The sequence below is a fragment of the Corvus moneduloides genome, chromosome 5, assembly GCF_009650955.1.
Source record: "Corvus moneduloides isolate bCorMon1 chromosome 5, bCorMon1.pri, whole genome shotgun sequence".
Lineage (NCBI taxonomy): Eukaryota > Metazoa > Chordata > Aves > Passeriformes > Corvidae > Corvus > Corvus moneduloides.
In genome coordinates, this window is record NC_045480.1 from 69,456,782 (window position 1) to 69,478,730 (window position 21,949).

At 38.8% G+C, this 21,949-nt stretch overlaps 1 protein-coding gene across 10 annotated transcripts in view; it reads right to left on the bottom strand.

Moving 5' to 3' along the window:
- Positions 1-21,949, bottom strand: part of KIAA1109 (KIAA1109 ortholog) — an 88,959-nt gene that overhangs the window by 2,378 nt on the left and 64,632 nt on the right. For 4 of the 10 annotated variants that reach the window (XM_032110563.1, XM_032110559.1, XM_032110560.1 and 1 more), the window contains 30 exons: positions 20,692-20,789; positions 20,406-20,591; positions 19,532-19,700; positions 18,819-19,030; positions 17,993-18,191; positions 17,323-17,382; positions 16,253-16,479; positions 15,242-15,372; positions 14,271-14,394; positions 14,006-14,115; positions 13,222-13,312; positions 12,615-12,677; positions 10,840-11,084; positions 10,049-10,264; positions 9,725-9,905; positions 8,621-8,813; positions 6,546-6,707; positions 6,303-6,442; positions 5,958-6,159; positions 5,582-5,785; positions 5,288-5,467; positions 4,720-4,857; positions 3,986-4,246; positions 3,426-3,576; positions 2,995-3,152; positions 2,680-2,872; positions 2,275-2,492; positions 1,833-2,084; positions 1,082-1,285; positions 653-847 (listed from right to left, as the gene is read on the bottom strand). In XM_032110563.1, the coding sequence (XP_031966454.1) occupies positions 653-847; positions 1,082-1,285; positions 1,833-2,084; positions 2,275-2,492; positions 2,680-2,872; positions 2,995-3,152; positions 3,426-3,576; positions 3,986-4,246; positions 4,720-4,857; positions 5,288-5,467; positions 5,582-5,785; positions 5,958-6,159; positions 6,303-6,442; positions 6,546-6,707; positions 8,621-8,813; positions 9,725-9,905; positions 10,049-10,264; positions 10,840-11,084; positions 12,615-12,677; positions 13,222-13,312; positions 14,006-14,115; positions 14,271-14,394; positions 15,242-15,372; positions 16,253-16,479; positions 17,323-17,382; positions 17,993-18,191; positions 18,819-19,030; positions 19,532-19,700; positions 20,406-20,591; positions 20,692-20,789 (5,163 nt within the window). The remainder of the gene's footprint in view (positions 1-652; positions 848-1,081; positions 1,286-1,832; positions 2,085-2,274; positions 2,493-2,679; positions 2,873-2,994; positions 3,153-3,425; positions 3,577-3,985; positions 4,247-4,719; positions 4,858-5,287; positions 5,468-5,581; positions 5,786-5,957; positions 6,160-6,302; positions 6,443-6,545; positions 6,708-8,620; positions 8,814-9,724; positions 9,906-10,048; positions 10,265-10,839; positions 11,085-12,614; positions 12,678-13,221; positions 13,313-14,005; positions 14,116-14,270; positions 14,395-15,241; positions 15,373-16,252; positions 16,480-17,322; positions 17,383-17,992; positions 18,192-18,818; positions 19,031-19,531; positions 19,701-20,405; positions 20,592-20,691; positions 20,790-21,949) is intronic. The other 6 variants (XM_032110565.1, XM_032110564.1, XM_032110558.1 and 3 more) reach the window with 6 other exon arrangements.

Genomic DNA, 21,949 nt, shown 5'->3' on the forward strand with positions numbered 1-21,949 from the left:
AAGACATATGACCAGGTAACAAACCTTGACCATCTTCTATGTGGAAAATCAACTTAGAGCAGTATCACCAGCTTGTGCTATGCTATCAGTGTAGGATTTTAGACAGTAAGAGACGCTGATAGCATATTTTGCTTGCTTGGCTCTTAAAATAACAAGGAAAACCCAACAGGTTGAATTAACTATCAGTTTTTTTCCAAGAGCAGGTATGGAATAAAACCCCAGCTCAGCCAAGATAAATATCTAAATCAATTACTTAAACCTTGAGAAGTTTTATTTCCCACCAGTTCTAACTGCAGTCTGAAGACACCATTTTGAAAATGAAAGCATAAAATTTAGGCTCCTATCTCATACTCCCTTTTTCAGAATGGCCCTCCTCTTTAACATTTTAACAAATAGAAGAAAACCAACCCCTGAAAACAGCCAACCTAGCTGAAATGCTCATACTAATTTCTCTTAGTGGTTTCTATAGTGACCAGTTTCTACACTAGATCTTCACTCTACACTTTATTAAAAAATCTCTTATCTCTTCTTGCAGATCTGAGCAACTCTCAGATTAAATCCTTTTATCAGCACAGTACCTTTCCCTTTAACTCCTAATTTGTGAGAAATAGTTTTTGACCAAGAAAAAAAACCAAATTATGTTTTACTGCACCTTGTAATGATGGCTCTTGGGGCTCTTGAACATGAATAGATTTAAAATCCAGCTGCATCCTCGGCAATGCAAAGATGGTTTCAGTTTCATGGTTGTAACTGGAGCCACCCCTGAAGCCACTTAACAAACTTGAGCTTTTCACTGTTGTGCTGCTCTCTGGGTTGTTGGCATCAACATTCCGAAGCAGGTTCAGCTCTACAGGAACATTGGGAGATGTTAAATTGTGACAAGGCAAAAAAAGTTAAGAAGAGTCACTTGTAAAACTGCTGGTGCGTGACTATTGAGAAGATTGTATCTTTTACTCTGCTCCCAAAAGCATGGCTCAAAAAGGTCAATCAAATTGGTTGTTTATACCCTTGAGATTTAGCAGCTTTTCAACAGCTCCATGTGCAAGCAGACCAATCCCCAAACTGAATGAACCTGACTAACCTTCATTCCTCGTGGCTGTCACATAATTGAACCACTCCTTCACGCTGGCAACTCCATGGGGAGGATTTTCGTGGCGGCGCCGGGTTATCTTTGTGATTGTGGCCATGGGGCTTTCCAGGGCTCCACAGGGCTTGGTGACCATGGTGTTGTGGCCCAAATGAAAGTCCAGGGTTTGGACAATGTACGTGGAGTGTTCGCTGGTACCTGCATTGAAGGTGTGGGCGGCGTGGGGTGGGAGAGGAAAAAAAAAAAAGTAAAAGCAGCTTAGTGAGGGTAGTGGAATTTTCTCTCATTCTCCTACAGGTATTTAACATGAATAGTTAGTGTGCCAGTGGAATAAAACCTGGTATAAAGCTTACAAACAACAGAGAAATTAAATCCTCAGTAGCTACAGACAATAAAACTTCTCAATATTAAGACAAATATAAGCAATGAGATCATCGAAATTCATCCTACAGCTAGAAAGGACTACACAAACACACACACACACAATTAAAAAGCCAGACAATCCACTTGGTAGGCTTATTATCATAAGACAGATCCAGTATATTTGAAAATGTATTTTGCATTATTCCACAGATAAAGCAAATTGTGGTAAAGATATGGAGGGAACAGATTTTTGTTAGGTAAGTGGTATATTTTTGGGAAATAATCTTGATTCAGACAAAGAAAATAACTTTGATTTCTTCTTACGTGATAATACATTCTTAAAAACGAATTTAAAGAAATTTACAGAACTAGTTTAAATTACCGTCTTCCAAAACTTTCTGAGCTTCTGTCCAAAATGCAATATTGGGTTCTTCAAGGTGAAATAAGGCCCATGATTTTGAGCGGAAATTAGGTCCATGAAAACAAGCCAGGGTCATATGGTTCCCGTGCAGGCTCATGGATCCTCCGAATTGCATCCCATCTTCTGGCAGTGGCATCTGGAACAGGGATATGTGGCACCCAGATACCACCTTCAGAACTCCTGGCCAGTGGCGATGATGGGCTGCATCCAACACTGCAGAGCAAACAGGAAAAACAACTTCAGGCAAGATACAGGACAAGATTGCTGCCCTATTTATATTTTTAGTAAAAGATGAAATTATGAGTGATATTTTCTTATCTATTTCATTGACACTCTCTCACAGGTAATTTTTGCAATTAAAACATCCTAATTTGGAATTATATTATTTTTTGGTAGCACTTACATTGCTCGTGTGAGCTTCTCTCTAAGTTGTTTGCCATTGTCTTGGGAGGGAGATAAGGAACAGGCCCCCAGGTGGACAGAGCTCGCTTGCTTGTATCAAACTGCTGAGTGAAGAACTCCTGGAGTTTCATTCCTATTTTTATCAGGTCTGGCGTAGTCGACCTTGAAATCATCACTTGGAAGATATCCCATTTCAAGTCCCCATGGACAAATATCTCACTAGATATTAAAAATAGCAAGAAAATTAGCAGTTAATATACTTCCTACCGACAATTTTAAAAAAACCTACAACCCAACAATGAGCCCCTTGCATTCCAGCAGACACTTACATTTCTGGTTAGCAATTTTGGACAGATGACATTTGACATTATCCAACATCATACATTTTAAACACAGGAAATATTACCTTTTATCCGTCATGCTCGAATCCAGATTATTATACAGATTAATTTTCCATTCGTCCTGCAGTTTGAGATCAGCATTACTGAAGATTCCCATTAGGATACTGGATCCCATATAGTCAACACGTGCTTCAGTAGAACCCATAGTAATTTCAATTTTATGATTGGGCTGTTGGTTTGGGTGTTCAGAAATATGAGCTGAAATAGAATCAAAATCAATATAGAATTACAGAATTAAAGAGATGAAAATCAAGTTTTTCCAGTGATATCGCCTTTATTGACTGGAGCACATGCTAACAGCAGGAGGCTTTCCAACTTACCCACCATCTCCAGGGTGTTAACATCTATGGTACCTCCAACAACTCCCCCTCTGGAGTCCAGCTGGGATCTTCCCAAGCCCACAGACATGCTGATTTCCCGATCTCTGCTACTTCCCACAGACAGACGGCCCTGACTTTTCAAACCGCTGGTGGTCCACCTAGAACAGAGGTGAAAACAGACAACAACTTTCCAGGCTGTCGAAAGAGAAACTGAAGCGGAAAGAAGCAAATAATGTGGTTTAGGCATATGTGACTTCAGGATTAAGCAACTACAGTATTCATGAGGGGATTCTCAGTTCAAAACTGAAAAAGGTAGAATTTTAAAGCTAAAAGACAACAGGCTATTAACAGTCTGTGTGGAAAAAAAATGGGGTTTTGCCCCCAAACCACCACCACTTGTTAAAACATGATTGATCTTGTTTTATACTTACGTGGTATTGCCCATTACATTGCTCATATTCATTTGAACATTTAATTGTTTTAGGTTCATAGCAAACACAACCAGTGTTTCCCATGGTGTTCCTTGCTGGCTTCCAGCTTTATTTGACTTATTAAATGGAGTTGATGTTTTTGAAAGAGTATCTAAACAGACAAACAAAAAAAACCCACAGAAATTTAAATTATTCCACATGCTAGGAAAAACTGGCAGAATATATCTATTGTGAATATTACAAAAGGACTGACAAGCACAATATTTAAAGAGCACAAACCACGAGAGAAGACAAGTGAGAACTAGAGGATTTACAATATGCATTGCTTTAGCTGTCATAGAAATTGACTCGCTATACACACACAGATAGTGCAATTTTATGGAAAATATGCTGACAACTTTCATTCATCCATTTCAGACATTTTCCCTTCTCTAAGCCATTGACTCTCCAGTGCCAGGCACTGTGGAAAAGAGTATTTTCAAAGCAGTAATGACATATTTCTTTCATACAACTGATGGAAATACTTTAGAAAAAAAATTTAAAAGTCATTATCTACTCACCTCTCTGAGGCACTGAGGAATCAGACACGCTCCTGGATCTTGTGACAGCTGGAGACTTGAGGCTGTGAGATGCTGTCCCAGGTGACATACTGCTGCTGGCACTGTGCTCACTGAAAACATTGGGTGACTGTGCCATGTGAGTAAAGGAAGCAGATTGGCAGGGCTGCTCCCACGTCCTACAGTATGCTTTCCTGGAGGATTCAGGAGAAAGATGCTGGCTCACCCCTTCAATTGAATCTGGTGTTCCAGGGCCCGATGCTACTGGAGAAAAAGTGGCACAGGAAACACAGAAAAACTGTTTCATTCGTGTCTAACCATATCCTCCCGTATACCAAGAAGTATTGGGAGAGTGTCCAAATGTATTTCATTTAACATAACTAAAAGTTTTCTACTGTTCTCACTAATATATCATAGAACTATAGAATGGTTTGGGAAGGGACTTTAAGTATCATGTGGTTCCAACCCTGTCATGGACAGGGATGCCATTTATTAGATTGGGTTGCTCAGGGCCACATCCAACCTGGTCTTGGAAGATGCTGTTTAAATTATTCAGTGACCTACTTCAGCAATTTGTCACTTCTTCCTTCTAGGATTTTCTATTAAACTTCTTTGAGTGACTGCATGTGGAGCAAATCATAATACATGTAATAAGTTTCGGGTAATAAATGCTTATAAAATTCCTACTGTAACCCTTTGTGTAACAAGTTGTTTTGTGATAAGAAGCAGTCTCCTACCTGGAAGATTTATTGTCTGATCACCCAGGAAAAGCCTTCTAGCAATGCTTCTCCTATACCAAGCCCTGGGAAAGGCCAGGATCTCACTGAGGCGGCGCATGTCGTATTTGAAAGAAGCAGATCCTATGTCACAGACAGCTGAAAAAGAAAAAGCACATCCACACAGTTGTAAATTCCCAGGAATAACAGGTTTTGGTAACCAAGTCAAATTCTCCTTCACCTAGTAGTATCGTCTCTGCTGTCATGAAAAAATAAGTTTTCCTGAGATGTTGCCATTTCTCCAAGTCCAAACATTAGATACAAATAAAGGCAAGATGGAACCCAAGAATACAGATTATGTTGAGTCCTGCTTGTGTTGGATGCCCCTCAGACTCCTCATGGGAGGATTTTAATGGCAGATTAATCACCACCATTCCTGCTGTTTGCCCAGTAAGTCAGGATCCCATGTGCAGGGGCAAAAAAAAAGTACATAGATCTTTTAAAAAACTAAAAAGCTGCCAAGAGTAAAGTCCATCTCTGGAACAGCAGTTCTCTAATTAGCTGGGATTAAAATGAAAGCAGCATTTACCAGATATGTTGATCAATGTGGTATCTATCTTGCTGGTAGCTTTGCTCGCAGACTGACTCTCAAAAAAGGAGGAGCCTCCTGAACGCCTGATCCGTGACAGGCTGACTTTCACAAACTCCAGGTTGATGCTCAAGGAATCCTTCCGGCCAGTGACCGAAGTTGGCTCCTCGTCCACATTCCCTAGAAGCAGGAAGGAAACATTTTCATCTTCAAAATCCTTTCAAATCTACAGTTCAGAAAACTGTGCCACACTTGAATAATGTTCATAGAAGCAAACAAAAACTTGTTCCGTACCCAAGGCTCCGGATCCAGGGGTTAGCACAGTAACAGCTGATTTTTGTTTTCCAGCTCCGTAGGGATGGAAGACGTAAAGGGAGAAGTCGGACATGCAGGCAGTAAAGCTCAGGCCTGAAGAGCTGCTGCTGGAAGTTGTCAGATCTGACTGACTGCTGCTGTGCCTCGTCCTGCCGAGGGGACTGCCAAGGCCAGGTGATGAACCTGGAGTCATTGTTTTGGGCAAAAATCAGATTTTGAAAGCATTTTCAAACATGAAATAATACTTGATGCTAACAGCAGTATTAAACAGACCAAATGCACTTCAAATTATGCCCTCTAGCAGCAATATAGTTTAATATTCTGTGTATAGAATCAACATGCACACACATATTACCTGGTGCTCCAGATTTACTAGCTGAATTCTTTGAGCCACTCTGTGAAGTACTGCCACCAATGGACACACTTTCTGATGGGTATGTGGTGCCTAAAGTTTCCAGTTCTCCTCGGTTAGAAGAGAAAACAAGGTCCAGGGAAGGCAACTTCAGCATACATTCGACTCTGGATACCGGCAAGCAGCTGAACTTGATTTGAGAGGGCTGACAGGCAGGACAAAAATAAAGCATTCAGAAGGAACACTTGAAAAGAGTTTTATTTTTCAAAAACCACTTAGAAGCATTGATTGTTTAAAAGACAGTGACTAAAGTAAGTTACTACTCTGAATGTTGAGTTAAAACCTCACCTGGACTCGTACATAAACCACCACATCCACAGGGAAGGAGGAATATGCTGACGTTGAAGATGACACTAAGGATGTTGTGGACTCTTCCAAGGGATCTTGTATATCAAACTGTCCCATGTCTTCATCCTGGGAACTAACAGCTTTTAACAAGTACAAGAACTCATTAGAAAGTGGAATTTGAAGGGAAAAGCAGCTCAATACCATAAAAAGCACAGAGTGCCAGAATAGAATTATGCAACTGACCTGTGTAATTCCTTTCAATGGGTGTGATGGGAATGGTTTCAAGGGCTTTCTCCAGGAAGTCCAGGAGGCAGGGGCTGATCACCATCTCCTCTGGCAGTGACTGGAGTGCAACCCACGCGTAGAGTTTAGCGGTTTTGACTCCACCACTCCCTTTCCCTTTGGCTGCAACATTGAAAAGATACATTTGTCTAAGGTAATACCACTGAGCAGTAACTGCTGAACGTAAGAAGACACTTCAAAACTTATCAAGCTGTGCCCTCTAATTTTCTCCATCATCTGAAGAGACATAGATCAGGTCTGCTAGAGAAAATTAAATCGTTAAGTTTACACTTATAAACTCCAAAAACAACCATTAGTTTGTAATGTTTAACTGCAGTAATTCCATTCCTCATGGTCTTGACCAAGCACTCTGTTGTCATTGTCACCACCTCACTTTTTAGAAAATAGCACTGAAAGCAAACACACAGAGTTCTTCTCCAAATACCCAGTGCAAAGTAACCGCAGCTGACTGGAAATGAAAGTGGAATTAGGAAAAATAAATGCACGAGTCTGGAAAAAATGTCAGTTTAAATGCAGAAAATACATTAAAAAAATTAAAACTTTAAATGGCAAGTCCTTTCGTATTTATGCAAGGAATAACTGAACATTCTAAACTAGCATTTTTGAAAGCTTGGAACTAGCCAGAGTATAAACAAATAAAAGGATTACTGTTTTCTAAATCTGTCGAAGAGGAATCTTGAATCCATGCTCACCAAAACATAAATATGCAGAGAAGATATTAGTACCAGCTCAATTACTGTCTCTATGAAATATAGCCATTTGAATGAATATACATAAACGGTGATATGGATTTAAAATGCTCCAAGAAAAATATAAAAAATTAACTACTATGAGATTAAAAATCCTTTATTTGCTAAAAAAAAAAAAAAAAGCAAGCACTGAATTTTCATTCTGTGCAAACTATTCTGCCTCGTGTCTCTGACTACATTGTCCTATCTTACTTTTACTGGAAACCAAAGGTGATACAACAAGTTGGTCTCCATTCCAGAGGAATGATTTCCAGAGGAAAAGTACTATTAAAAAACGTAGCATAAATGACAATAAATGTGTTTCAAAACCATTCAGGACTAATAAATACTTATAGAAATACAATTCATAAAGAAATAAAGCAATTACAAGCCTATATCTAGTCTGGGAGGCATTTATGTTATCATACAAGTGCAACTTCCACACCAAATGCAGAGCTTACAGACATAAAACCAGCAAGCCTCAGTACCTGCACATGATGTGGTAAGAATTCAAAGGCAAAGATTAGAAAGAAGATAGCAAAGTAGAGAACAAAAGTGAAGAGAAGTAGCATAAACCACTACACGACATTCGGTAAGCATAAAGAGGATGGCCACCTAAAGGAGTAAGAGCTAATGGTTCAACAGCATGGAGAATTGAGGAAGGTGTCCCCATTTCACTGTTCTCTCCCAGCATCTCCGGTGATTTTGTAAGACAAAACCCACAAGCAGAACTTTCAGTGATTCATTTTGCCTGGTGATCAAATTCTGACAAAATTTTGGCTTTGTGTTTAAAGCAATATTCAAATGCCAAAGGAGAGAAGAGTGAATGTCTCAGAAACTGGAGGTGCAATCTACACGCGTCTGGATCTGACATGAGGTAACAACAGCCTCCTGCTTGAAAACAGGAATCACTGGAGACAAATCAAAATTTGTATCAGAACTCGTTACTCTAAATCATGGCTATTCTAGGGTCTGCAACAGGTGAGATATTTATATTTTGCTTTCCAACATTCTTTTGTTAAATGAAAACTGGGAGAAGGCAGTGACAGCCCATCACTGGGATATGGTGACTATAACAGAAATATTACTGAGATTGGTTTGGCAAACAATGTCTAAAAATGCAGCTTTATGAACTGCATCCTTGCTTCTGGGATCAGGTTTCTGCAGGCAAAGTCAAGACTGGATAAACACAGTGCTCCAGGTAATGTGCAGCCAGATCTAAAGGCAGTAGATTACACCAAGGAAAAATATATCCATGAAAGGTTCAGAAAGTTTGTCTATAAGTACCTGATGGGATGGGTGGGGGTTGGGGAGGAAGTAAGGTGTTAGTCTTGCTGTGGATAGTGCTAGATAGAGGAGGAGATGTGGCAGTATCTTTCATACCATACAGCTTGGACTCTTTGGAAAGGGTGCGTGGCAGAGAGGATCCTCGAGAAGTGTTTGGCGATTCAGTCTTTAGAGTCTTGGAATTGTAGTGCAACTGGAAAGCAAAGCAAGATCAAGTTACTTCACACAAAGAACTCAATTTCTATACAGCCATTTGGTGTCACTCCTTCCCTCCAAAATTTATTTCTTCTCATTATTTACAGAAATATCATTGTAAGTGTGGCTAAACCATCACAGTAAGATACATTACATTCCAATTCATGTCCTACACATATTAAGAACTGAAAACTTAGTACAAAAAAACCAGATAAATTAATAAATATTAAAAAAAAAAAAGTCAATGAAACACAGAGAAATGGAGGAAATTTATTATTTAGGAACAATGTCTAAAGCTTGTTTCTCTCTCTGTTACATCACACGCATCCTGTGCCACCTGTGCACACAGCCTTCTTTCTTGTCTTAATGTCGGGTGGAACTGTTCCACTACTAAGCACAGGCATACAGAAATTAGCATTAAAAAATCAAAATAAGATATTCCAAGAGTTCACACCTCCTCTATATGCACAATACACTATTACTGAAAACACAGAACATAACAAAAGCTGTAGAGAATGTTTAGTTATTCCTAAATTTGACTAAAAGCAGCGGGCAGCACCTGAGGTATAACTGTTATCCCTGAAGACAGCCTGGAAAACTGGAAAAGGGACACACATAGTCCTTGCACATCGAAAGACTAGAGAAGCCAAGCTGTTTCAGGTGAGGAGCATGTGATTTATGGCATTGCCTCAACTGAATTGCACGAAGTTTTCCTTCAGCAGTGACAGATTTTTCCCTGTTCTCACTCCATAGGATTTTTAAATCATAACATACAAGGACGTTTCTGTTGAGACCCTTTCATGCTAGGATATAGAAACAATGATTAAAAAACCAAGGGAGTGTACAGCTTGATGGTGCTCAGGAGAAAACATATTCATTGTCTCCCTGTGAATTATCCCTTCATTTTACCTTTACATCCACTCCAGGAATATAGAACACTGTTGTTTCCACATCACTGGGTTTTGTCTGCAGAGATGATGGCACTTTCTTGCCAGCAAGTAAGTGAGTAGTAGATGCATAATTAGTTTGAAATTTCTTCTTTTTTGAAGGAGACTCTTGATCCAAACTTCTGGAACTCCGATCATAGCTCCTAAAATGAATTTACTCATGTTATTAAAATAATTTCCTGTGTCACACTGGGCCAGAGCAATTGCAACTTATGGTTCTGTTATTAAGCAGTGCTAATTGCTACAAATAAAGTGCTGGTAATGAACTAATGCACACGTTTCTTACCTTCGCAAACTAATGTCGTCGTGCTCTTGCTGGAGCATAGTGGGGTGCAACACACACTTCCCACAATCAATTTCAACCCTGATATCAAGCTCAAAGTCAATGTTTCTCTCCGTGGTGGTGCCAGTGACACTCCTGTTGGTGGGTGTTGTTGGCCAGCGCTCGGTGAACAGCTGGTGCACAGCAGCAAAGCCCGTGGCTTTCTTGCGAGAGGTGCTCCTGCACAGGCACAGGTGGGGGGCAGGTATCAGCAGGACATTTACCTCAGCAGGGGCTACAAGGCATTCCCAAACTATGTCCACATTCAGTGTATAAACTTATAAAAACATGTTGGGGAAAAGCCTTATCTGATATGCAGCAGTACAGCGACCCATCTTGCCTTAACACATTACATTTCTTAATCTAGAGTATTACAAAAACTAAGCCTTTCTCAAATTCGCAATCAGAAAAGTAACACAAATATTTATACAATAAATTTCTTATTTGTAAATACCCACATTATTACTTCCTGTTCTGTGCCTCAAAAACCTCACTTTCCAAGTTCTTTCATTCTCTGCCAAGCCCTGAAATTTCTAATAGTTGCCTCCTTTTCCGATCAGGATCCCTCCTTCCCACACAGTCACCTCTGCTGGACACAACCTCCCCTGCCTTTCACACACACACTTGACTGTATTCAGTACTTCACCAGCAACAGATTCTGTGGCTTTAAATTCAGTATTTCAAGTTTGAAAGTACTGAAAATATATTGAGGTATCTTCTTCATTTCTGTGTTGTTCCTCAGGACCGCTACTTACGGTGGTTTCCTATAAAAATACGTCCTCTCCCTTTCATGGTCATCGTCCTTCTCCGAGTCCTCACTGCTGGAGGATAAGCTGTCATCCCGGCGTCCTTCTTCAGGCTGGAAGGGAATGCCGGGTGAGAAGCCTACTGGAGTTTTGGGTGAACCAAATACCGAGCATGAGCCTTCACTAGTAGATGAGTAATGGGAGGGACCATCAATAGTTACGGACAAAAGGTCCATTTCTGTCTCCTCTGGAAACTGATTGTGAAAAGACAAAAAGATAGTAAATTTCCACAGGTATGATTTCCACCGAGAATGCAGTAGATAGATCTGGAAATAAAGAAGCAAGAGTGCTATGAGAAACTCTTACTTCCGAGTTCCTCATAACAAGGAGAGAGCAGGTAAAGGAATTGCAAGAGGGATTATGAAAAAGAAGGGAATGAAAGCTTGGTGGGGAGATGTTTGCCATTGCCTAGTGATTGAGCTCAGCCTGCTAGATAAAGACTCATCATGCTCTTACCAATTTAGAAGGAATGGAAAGATTTCATTTAAATTTAACAACTATTTTGAAAGAAAAGGACAGAAGGCAGCCCAAGTGCCCATGACTTGCAGGGAGCGTTAGTGAGGGCATGCAGGGCACTACACAGAATGTACGGCACCGCCCCCAGGCACCCTGGCCCGAGCACGGAACCAAATGTCCTAAAGGAGCCTCCTGTTTCTCACAGAAATCATGGCACAGGCAATTTTCCAACATTAAATTATTAAAATGCCTGCAAAAACTATCTACAAGTGTTAAACACCAGCACTTCCTATGCAGTGTTACTGTAAAGCTACACAGTTGTTGTCTGCAAATTCAAATTAGAGCTCTGCTGAGCAACTGACATTATGACACCAGGAAAATACATTTTTAAAAAAATATTCAAAATTTGATACCTTTAAGGGTTTGATAGCATTTTGCTATGCCAACGGAACCTAAGCTAACTGGGCTTCTACATAACAACAACAATAGGGAGAATAGCTTTTAAATGCAAACATATTGAAATGTGCAAAGCACATTCCCAGGTGTCATTTCCACCATTCTCTCAGAAACAGGAATTTATTTCCTGGGAGCATGAGAATAATTAGAAGGGAGAAAAAGTAAATTACTGTCTCTTCAGTTTGTTTTTTTTTTTTTTTTTTGTTAGTTGTAGCTTTCCTGGTTTGTTTTGAGTTTTGGGTTTGCTCTGTTAATTTCTTTTTAAGAAAAATACTCTACTATGTTCCCTAAATATGTTTTTGAGAGCAATTAAAAAACTCTGTTAGTTCTCAGGATATTAAATTTTGGAACATTCCCTACTTGCTATTATTTGACAATGTCTTACTCCGCATTAAATGTAAGAATTTTAACAGAAATAAGAGTGTGAGAAGATGTCCTCCCACCCAGTAATTATTTTGTTCTGGTGTTGATTGCTGTTGCATTGGAACACAATGTAACAGGTGAAGGCACACACACTAAAATCATCCCCTAAAGCACATTTCAAGGCTAGACTTGGGTCACTTTACATCAGCCTTGCTCGATATTTAAGCAAAACCCCAATAATTCATTTTACAAGAGGTTTTAGGTCTACATAAGGGTATAGAAGTATTTTGATTGTTGTCATCAACAACTGTTCTGCTTAATTTAAATATTTTCAAACTCATTATACATTCTGTTTAGCTGAGTGCAAAAGAGAGGAAATATTGAAAAGCAGCTCCCTATGAGATAAATTAGTTCTCTGGAAAAGAATACTTGTTTCTGCTCAGAAATACCTGAAAATACCCTTCCCCTGGACAGCTGGATTGTTGTGCAATCCCCAAAGCTGTTTGATTCAACTTAATAGAAATGAAAAAAATATAGAAATTAAAACAATTACAATAATCTCAGCCGTGCAAAATCAACATTTTGAAAAAGAGAAAACATAGCAGCAAAAAAAAAAGACAAAAAACCACCCCAAAACCAATTCAACAATCCATTTCCAACACTGAGAAGGATAAACCTGTAGAGCTATACCAAACTGACTAATACCCATTTCCAAAACTCTAAATAGATTCAAACACCAAAAAAAACCTAGGTGATTTTTTTTCCACACTTCTGACAAGAATCCCAAGAAAATCTCTACTGTGTGAGCCTAAAAACCAAATCAAACCATTTAAAAATATTTTTTGCTCATGATTCAATTAATTTCTGTGCTAAGAAACCAAAATACATCTGTCTTCTAACAAAACAAGTCTATCTTCCAAAAACACATCTGTAATTGAGGCAAACACTAACAAAAGCAGACACATAATTAAGGTTTGCCTGGATATAATAATCTCATGAACTTGTGACCAAATGGCACAGGGAATGCAATTGTATGGCATATAAAGTAATTCTTACAGAATCCTGTATGTTGAAGGTTACTCTTGGCCCAGGAGATGCAGCATCTACACGGATATCTGGGAGGTCTTCACTGTCTCCCAGTCGAGAGCTGCAAGCAAAACAAAACCCAAACAGATTCTTGAGTTGTACTGCAAGATTTTAGGGTCATGCGAACATTTAACTACACAAATATAAGGTCATCCTTATCACTTTGTAATGGAGAAATATATTAAATCATAATTGAAGCACTTAGAATACTGGCCAAATCATGTGTACCTTCTTTCTCTTTTCTTCTCCACCTCCTTCCTTTTAATGTACATATCTCTGCTAATTTCTGTATGGAAGCTTTTCAATCCTGAGCCAACATGCAGAAATTACAGAAAAACAAGGTATTTGTAATCTACCACACAGGGCAATTACTCACACACAAAAAAGCATCTCCCTTTCTTTGTCTCATTACACAGCCCCTTCAAAAGGTAGATGTTTGTACATCAAGTGTAGAAAACAAGAGTATTACACTATGCCGTTTTTCCTTATATACATTTCTTCAGTATGCTTTGAAAACAGGATTCCATAGAAAACCTCAAGTTGTTGTAAAAGTGGAATTTTCTCAGAGGTTTCAAAAAAATGAGAAAAGTGCTTTTTAGAACATGCCTGTCTCGCGAAATGATCTCCTCCTATCCAGTTCCACTACAAACAGCTGCTGCCTGTAGTAAAAGGACTCTTCAAGCCCAAGTCCAGCATTTCCCCCATTCCATGTGCTGTTATTGCTATCACAGATCCCAGATTCCCGGAAGCTCACCTTGTTCTGTCCATTCTCTTCAGAGGTGGCCTCCCTGATGCCGAAATGCTCTTAGATCGGCTGTAGCTGGGTTTGTAGCTCAGACCCCACTTGTCTTTCAAGGAGGCAGCCTAAACCAGAAACAACATTGAAATGGAACAACTGAGAACACAGAGAAAAACTCTGGCAAGCTAAAATGCTATTGCACATGGGAGTGCCAGCAAAGTAAAAGGCTTTTTAGGACACAAGTGCTACAATATTCTCAAAGTAGCTTAATCCTGCTCACCCTCATGCTGGATCTACGGAGCTTTTTGCGGACGTCCCTGCGGATGTCATTCACAGCCACTGACTCCAGCTGCTGGTAGCGCTGAATTTCTTGGTTTATGGTCCCTTCACTTGCACCTAATTTTCTGGAGATAAAGCATGGTTGAGTTATCTTATAGATACTATTTCCACCATTTCAAAAACCTGTGTTGTAAAAATGCTTTCCCTGGGAATTACCCCATTTTTCTCTTTTGTCCCAATACTTACGACCAGGGCCAAATACAGCTGCAGAAATATTAGAACAAACACTTAACCTAAAATCCAAATTTCAAATGAAATTTCCCTCTGAATGGTGACAGTAATTTCATTATAAGTATAAACAGTAAAACGTGTCTCCTCTTCATTATTTAACACGTAATTACCAACCTCTGTATTCCCATCCCAGCCAGATCCATTCATAGTAAGTCTGTCTTGGGGAAAAGGGGGGGAAAAAACCCCCAAACAACCCAAAAAACCATGTTTGCAAATACCATTAATAAAATTCACAGAAGTTCAGATGAAATTTGAAGTAATTTTTTCTAAAGGGTTTTCTCAAGTACAGTATAAGATTTATCTTGAAAACATCATGTACAAGATGCAAAAAAAACCCCAATTTAAGTATTTTTCTTCCTCTTCCTAAGCTTATTACAGTTTCAAAGCAATATATTTTGCTAAAGTAATCAGCATGATAGTAAATCAAGATGGAACTATGATTTTGGATCAAGAAGAAAAGGATTATAAATCAGTCATTAAAATGCAGAGTCAGAAAAATACAGACTAATCTGACACTTATGGAACAACCAGAGAGATTTGGGAGAGTACTTGCATATATAGCTTTTGCTTTTGGAATCCAAAAGGACAATTTTTTTATTTTTAAATAAAGGCAACAATTTGCACTTAACCATAACAGTGCCACAAGATGTGTGGTAAGAACATAAAGCAAACCCCACTTACTTTAAGTCATCAATGACTTTCGCTTGCTCATTGAGCTCTCTGATATCAACTAAACGCTTCATAAATTTCCTTCCTCGCTGTTCTCCAGTTTGGATACTGGAAGCTCCCTGCCGCCGGTGATCAACGATCTCCTGTTTAAAGTAAACATTTCATTAATGCCCTCATCAAAAATTCGACATCAGTACGATTTAGGCAAGAGGCAATGTGAATTTCACACCTTCAAATTTGGACTAGTGCATGCAAAATAATCAATTCATGTGAACAGGCAGCTGATTGGATTTTTTCCAGTGATCCAAAGCCCATCATTCAGTTAGACACACTATAACTACTACATACATGTCCCCATGAGCAGGATCTGCCTGCTTTCATATGTGCTCTGCTAGACTGGAGCAAATCCCGCTTCGCTGAGCCCCAGAGATATTCTACAGGAACAGAGTATCGGTGGGTTGGGGGACTCAAACCCAGCAGGTGATTTACAATCCGCTGCCCAAATGTGAGCTTGCGTGCATCTCCACCCAAGGAGCCTCCACCTGATTTCTGAACAACAAACAGGAGCATTAGTGTGCTGGGATGATGTTGTCAGGCAAGAGACATTAAGGAACAGCTGTTAAAATGGTTTTGTAGAAAACCAAAAAGCAAAGTCAGCAGCATATTGCATAGAAGTAGGGTTTTTTTAAATTTGTTCATGTTAGTTACTTACTCTCCTGTCAAGAAAGCCTAGAAGAAATCCACAGCTTTTACAATTCAGGTACCTGAGGTTAGGTACCGTGTCTCCTCCATGTTTTCAAATGCAGATCAATATTTCCACATTATACCAGTAGAAATATGATCTGCAATGTGTTGCCTTTGAAATATGGAGTTAGAAAACACACACACACACAAACATTTTTAACTTGCAACAAGACTTGTATGAGCTATAAAGACTTGCACGCTGGACTCAAGACTAAGACCTTTCCATTTGACAGAAGACTTTTTCCAAGCAGTAGGACTTATTTTGGTGGATTCACTTACTGCATGTATAGTGGGAGACATGGTGTCAACTTCATCCTCATCTGAAAGGTCAGCTATGTTTACAGAGTTGAGGTCAGCAATGTCATCAATATCTTCCTCTCCTGTCAATGTTGTGAGGGTGTTGCCCAAAGCATTCAATCTTTTCCCAATGTTTGGATCCATGTGGACGTCAATGCCACACATCTTCCACAATACATTCAGTGTCCAGGTTCCAGCACTACTGCTTTCTGTGTTAACAAAAAATCAGTTTAACCAGTTTTTCCTCTTCTAAAAAATCCCCCATACTGAATTATGTACTAATTAATTAAGACAGTGTTTGTCAGTTACAAAGAACTGTCTTTTCTGCTCATTCTGAGAAAAATATATTTCCACAACTGAAATGCCAGATGAAAATACTTCCCAGTATTTCTTTAACAAGTAATATAACATAGGCAGACCTAATGAAAACACATTCCGTTCAGCCAAGCTGATGACAAGGAGAGAGCATCTCAAGCTTCAGCTCTTACAAATGCAGGCAAGTACATTATTCCAAAATGGAATTTCTAACAGCAAGAAACATAAAACATGTCTTTCTGCATGTACAAATGCTGACCTATTTATTCAGGTCTTGAACAACAACGCTGGAAGATGTTTATTATGTGTATAGTGTGCCTAGTGAATATCCTGTCTTCCCAGGATTTTTCACCATCAAAATACAGACCTTGCTCTAAGCACAACTACACAAGATACTGGTTTTCTTTCTAAATGAAGTATGACCAATACAGAGACTGACATCTATTTCTGAGTGCTCTGGAGAATGTCCAGACTACTTAGACTGGGCAGAGAGGGAGTTTGGGAAAAATAGAAGCCTTTTCTGGGAGAGATAAGAGAGGGATGGAAGCAGCATGAGAAATACTGCAAGATTTAGCAATCTCTAGGGCAGGAAGCAACAGGACAACACTACTGTTATGGCAACTATTGCTGACTTTTCTCCAACCAATTAAATGAAAACACAGTTAAAAGACTTAAATTTCATATTTTATGAGTGTTTTATTTATGTAGGACTTAATTTATTAAAACAAACACATTACCTGCTGCAGCTTGTCCCGTTGTCCTAGAACACACTTCATAGGTACCATCTGGCACAACACCTACGTGAAGCGTACAAAGCAAATACACTGATTACACAGCCAGTAAAAGTTGCTTTAGACCAGCCCTTCCCAATCTCATCCTCAGTCTCCTGCCTGCCATAATCAAAGAATGATAGAAGTTCTAGTTTTAATTCCCATTGGAGGACTTCTCTTATTTAGTAAAGTTAATTTATTTGGGAAGATACAAAATTCTAAATGTATATTATGTATAAATACATATATGTACTGAATCAACTTAAAATTCCATAAAATTATAGCATTTTCACCATTATATATATTTATATACATATAAAAAAATTTTCTATATTACTCTATTAAAAACTTACTGGGATCTTATGACATTGCATAAAAGCAATGCATCCAACTCTTCCAGCATCTCTCAGAACTTAAATTATTACAATGATACATAAAGCAGCAAAGTTTACTAATAAAGGAAAACAACAACAAAGGAATATAACCTTTTAGATCCATATTATTTTGCTTTCAAAAGGCCGAAGCCTTTTCTTTAGGTTTTTTGGGAAAGCTCAGCCGTTTTTCAGGTCAAGGGGAAGGGCAAAAGTGGATTTCTATCTGAAATACTCTTATCCAGTATGAAATCATCCTCACTTACATGCATTCATGACTAGATCTCCTCTTATTTCTGGTTTCCAGTCATCCCAACTTGTCTCAAAGCCATCAGCAAAGCGGATACAGAAGTTTTTAAAATGACCTTTGCTAACTAAAGACTCTGAGGAGCAGGCAGTAATGAGTGTGCTTTCAATAGTCAGGACTAAAGCAGAGCCAGTGTCAAGATCTGCAGAGTGGTTAGACTGGAAAATAAAATCACAGGGAGAATCTACTGGTCAGTGCGATGTCAAAGTGATATTGTACATTTACTAAATGCCATTTATCTTTCCCTAGTAGAAAACTGATCCCCTCATCATATCTCCTCGTGTTTTTCCTTCTCTGCAGAGCTTCAAAAGCATCACCTCTGCCCACACAATGCCTTGCATTGCTGTTTCCTAAATGCAACACCTACATTATAAATTTATTAGGGCAGTGGGAGTCAAGCTCATCTGGGAAAAGAACAAAAGTCCATGTTTGATCGAGGGCTATAATCCATAGGCCCCATGACCAGAGAACACAAATCCGGGATCGATTCTTTTCTCATAGAAGGGTCACACAGGACTTGATTGAACAATGACAAAAAGTAGCTTCAATCCTCATGTGGTTTTTTGGTGCTTATTTTGATATGTACAATTGCATACACTTAGGTGTACAGATTGATTAATTTCTAGCTCTACGAACATCTATAATTATGTTTCCCTATAAAAAAGCCCACATATTTCCTTTTATAAGACTAGACCTCTTTTGAAACATGCATCAACTGGTTTTGTATATGTACCACACACAAACTGGTATTTTAACAGACTTCTCACAGTCACGCTTTTGCTTACCTGGGGTGTGTTTGTGATGGGCAGGCAAATTCCTAAGTCATTGACAGTCAGCTGAAGGAACAGGGTCCCAAAAGCCTGCGCAGAGGTTTGCTGGATTCCAGGCAGCATATCTACCACTTCTTTTGTGGCCATATGAATATCTTTATGTAAAGCCATTCTCTGTTCATTCCAGTTGTCATATGCGGCCTTGTAGTTCAGCCAGAATAGCACAGCTTGATGAGGAAACCAAAAATGTTTAACTGAAATCCTCACATTAAAAAAACTAATGTACATTCACTAAATAAATTCTTTTTTTTTTCTCCCTTTTACAGTTCTCTGTTACTTTAAGTCAGAGGATGTATAACAAGGGGCACACACACATTCAGGTTGCAGTGATTGGGCTCGTGCTTCAAAGGATAAGATGAACAAACCTGATCATTTACCATCAGAGTTAATATATTAAAATGTCCTGCTGTTCTCAGCATTATTTGTCTGTGAAAATTTACAACAGCAGCTTCCTCCAAACCGTCTGAAAACTAATCCCCTCAACAAATGGAATTTTTGATGTTTGATGACAGAATTATCAATCTGTTGAGCATGGAGGAGATCTCCCAAATTTCTCATCTACTTAACATGAAACATATTGAATCTTAAATAATCAAGCCTCTTGGGAAAAAAAAATATATCTCTTCCTCAGTATGAACACTAACTTGTAGCAATTGTCTCTACAATACCTCTGTCAAAGGCCACGGGCTGGGCAAAAACAATGGGTCTGTTCAGAGTAATGAGCACAGCTTCCCTGTCTGATGAGCCACTGATTTCTTCTCGGAGAGCATTTCTTAATCCAATTCTTGTCTTGAAATAGGCAACTTGATGGAAGTCTGAGCCAGCTTCTTCATAAACCTTAAAACATTTCAAAAAATGGGAAGAGGGAGAGGTTTGCAGCAGGGAAGAGTTCAGGGAGGGGGAGTGGGAAGGAAAAAACCCCAAATTACTGCATTTGACAAAATATAAAATTAAAACAGCAAGTTGTGTCCTTTCCTCTTTTTCTTCTCTACCCAAAGTCCATTTGAGGATCTCCAATATTTTTGCATTAAGTTGTGATCACAGTATTATTTTCCTTATTTATCATGAATTGTTAACTAACATAACTATTTATATATCGAGATCCTCTATTGTGACAGTTGATTTATAGGTCCTAAGATTTCTATTTGCTTGTATGTTTCTAGGCATCACAAAATACTTTCATATCCTAGAATAAGCAATTCCAGGTAACAGCAGCTTTAAGAATACAAGAGGTACAACAGTCAAACCAAGACAGACAAACTAGGTCAAAATGTAGGTCCAGCAAAGTTTGGATCTTCTCTGATCTTATTATTTCATTCAAATATTCTAAAAAAACATATCAATATCAACAAAAGTTCTGAGTTTGACTCAGTAGAAAGGCTATCACTGTTCCAAAGGGCTAAGAAGTTCTAAGATATTAATAGTATGGGGAAAAAAAACCCCAAAACAAAAAACCAGTATGGTACAACAACCTCTTGGCTTGGTTATATAATTTTTAAATCACTATTAAGAACATTACATGCAAAGGTTTTGAGCACTGACCTGATGTTTAACAATCTGTCCCAGTGCCAGGTTCAAATCCACCTGGCATTTTCCAAACAGTTTGAGGTAGCTGCTACTTCCAGGCATTGCTTTGGTTTGCAGTCTGTTGGAGAGCTCAAGTTCTATCAATCCCGTTTCAAACCTCACAGCACGCATTGAGGGAGTTGTAGCCGTCACTTGAATTCCCTAATGGATAAGGGAGGTACAAAGTTACGAGCATCTGCTTCAGAGACATGATGAGAAAGGGAAAAAAAACCCCACCACTGTTTTGTCATCAGAAGATTACCTTAAACTGCAGGCTCAATGAGTAAAGAAGAATTTTTGGTTTATCTCCATCTGTTGTGCCATCGTGTTCATTCCAAAGAGGTATTGGCTGCTCCCCTCCTGTACACGTTAAATATACACAGTCAGAGTTTTAACAAAGAAAGCATTTTAAAACCAATAGATATAAAGAGGTGACAGTGAATGAAGCCTCATTTTAAAGTGACTAGCTGAAGATTTATAAAAACAAATGAGGATTGAAGACATCAGTGCAGATTCATTTTCTTACATATTATTAATAGCCCTCTACTGCGAATGAAAGAAGAGTGGTATGTTCCTCCCTCCTGGGAAACTTTCCACAGGAAGTCTCAAAGCCTGTAAGGAGTAACACCTGCTTTTCAAAAAACATGTTATTTGTCCCCTGCACCAATGTATCTCCTACTTATCTGACAATACAAATTCAACATTTGACCAAATACTATGCAAATTCCATGAAATGAGGAATCGAAATGATATCAGTATTTTTCAATGAGAGGAGGAAAGAGTATTCTACAATTATTTTGGTTTTGGGTTTGCTTCCTCATCCTGGCACATTTCATCCCAAGTTATGTGCCCTTGAAGCAATCCTGGCTTTAATTCTCCTTGAGATTTATCTACATTGCAACTTGTATTGTATAGGAAGAGCTTGCTGCTGGAAAAGGTTAAGCCATTAATTCTCTCCAAATATGCCAATTCTTCTAATTACAGTTATTTGGTGGTAAGAACAGGCAGTTAAATCACGGATTAAAAACACCCCAAACAACAACAGTAAATTTTTATCATTCCATTTTGTATCTGGATAATTTTCTTTTAATCAACACTGCCTTCAACTTCTAGAAGCAATTATTATGGAGTGTCTGTTCATTAACTAGCTCCCAAATCTGTACAACTTCACCTCAAGTAATTGGCACTTACACAGTTTTTATATAAGGATAATATGCAAATGATATTTTAGTGCAACACAAGCCATAATTAGAAAAAACACTGCAGCACATTACACTAATTGGTACTTTCAAGCCATTTAAAAAATTACTTTGCTCCAAGCCAGGAGGACCAAGCCAATTTCTGCCCCCATTGTTCTGCACTGAGCACCCAGACCCACGGATTGCTGACCTGACCATATCCCTGCTGAATTACCCCAATATGGAAGGCAACAGTCACATTTCAAAAACCATCAGGCTGCTACTTGCAATACAAATTTATAGTCTGGAAAAGCAGAGAACCAGCACTGGCCCTAAGTTCCT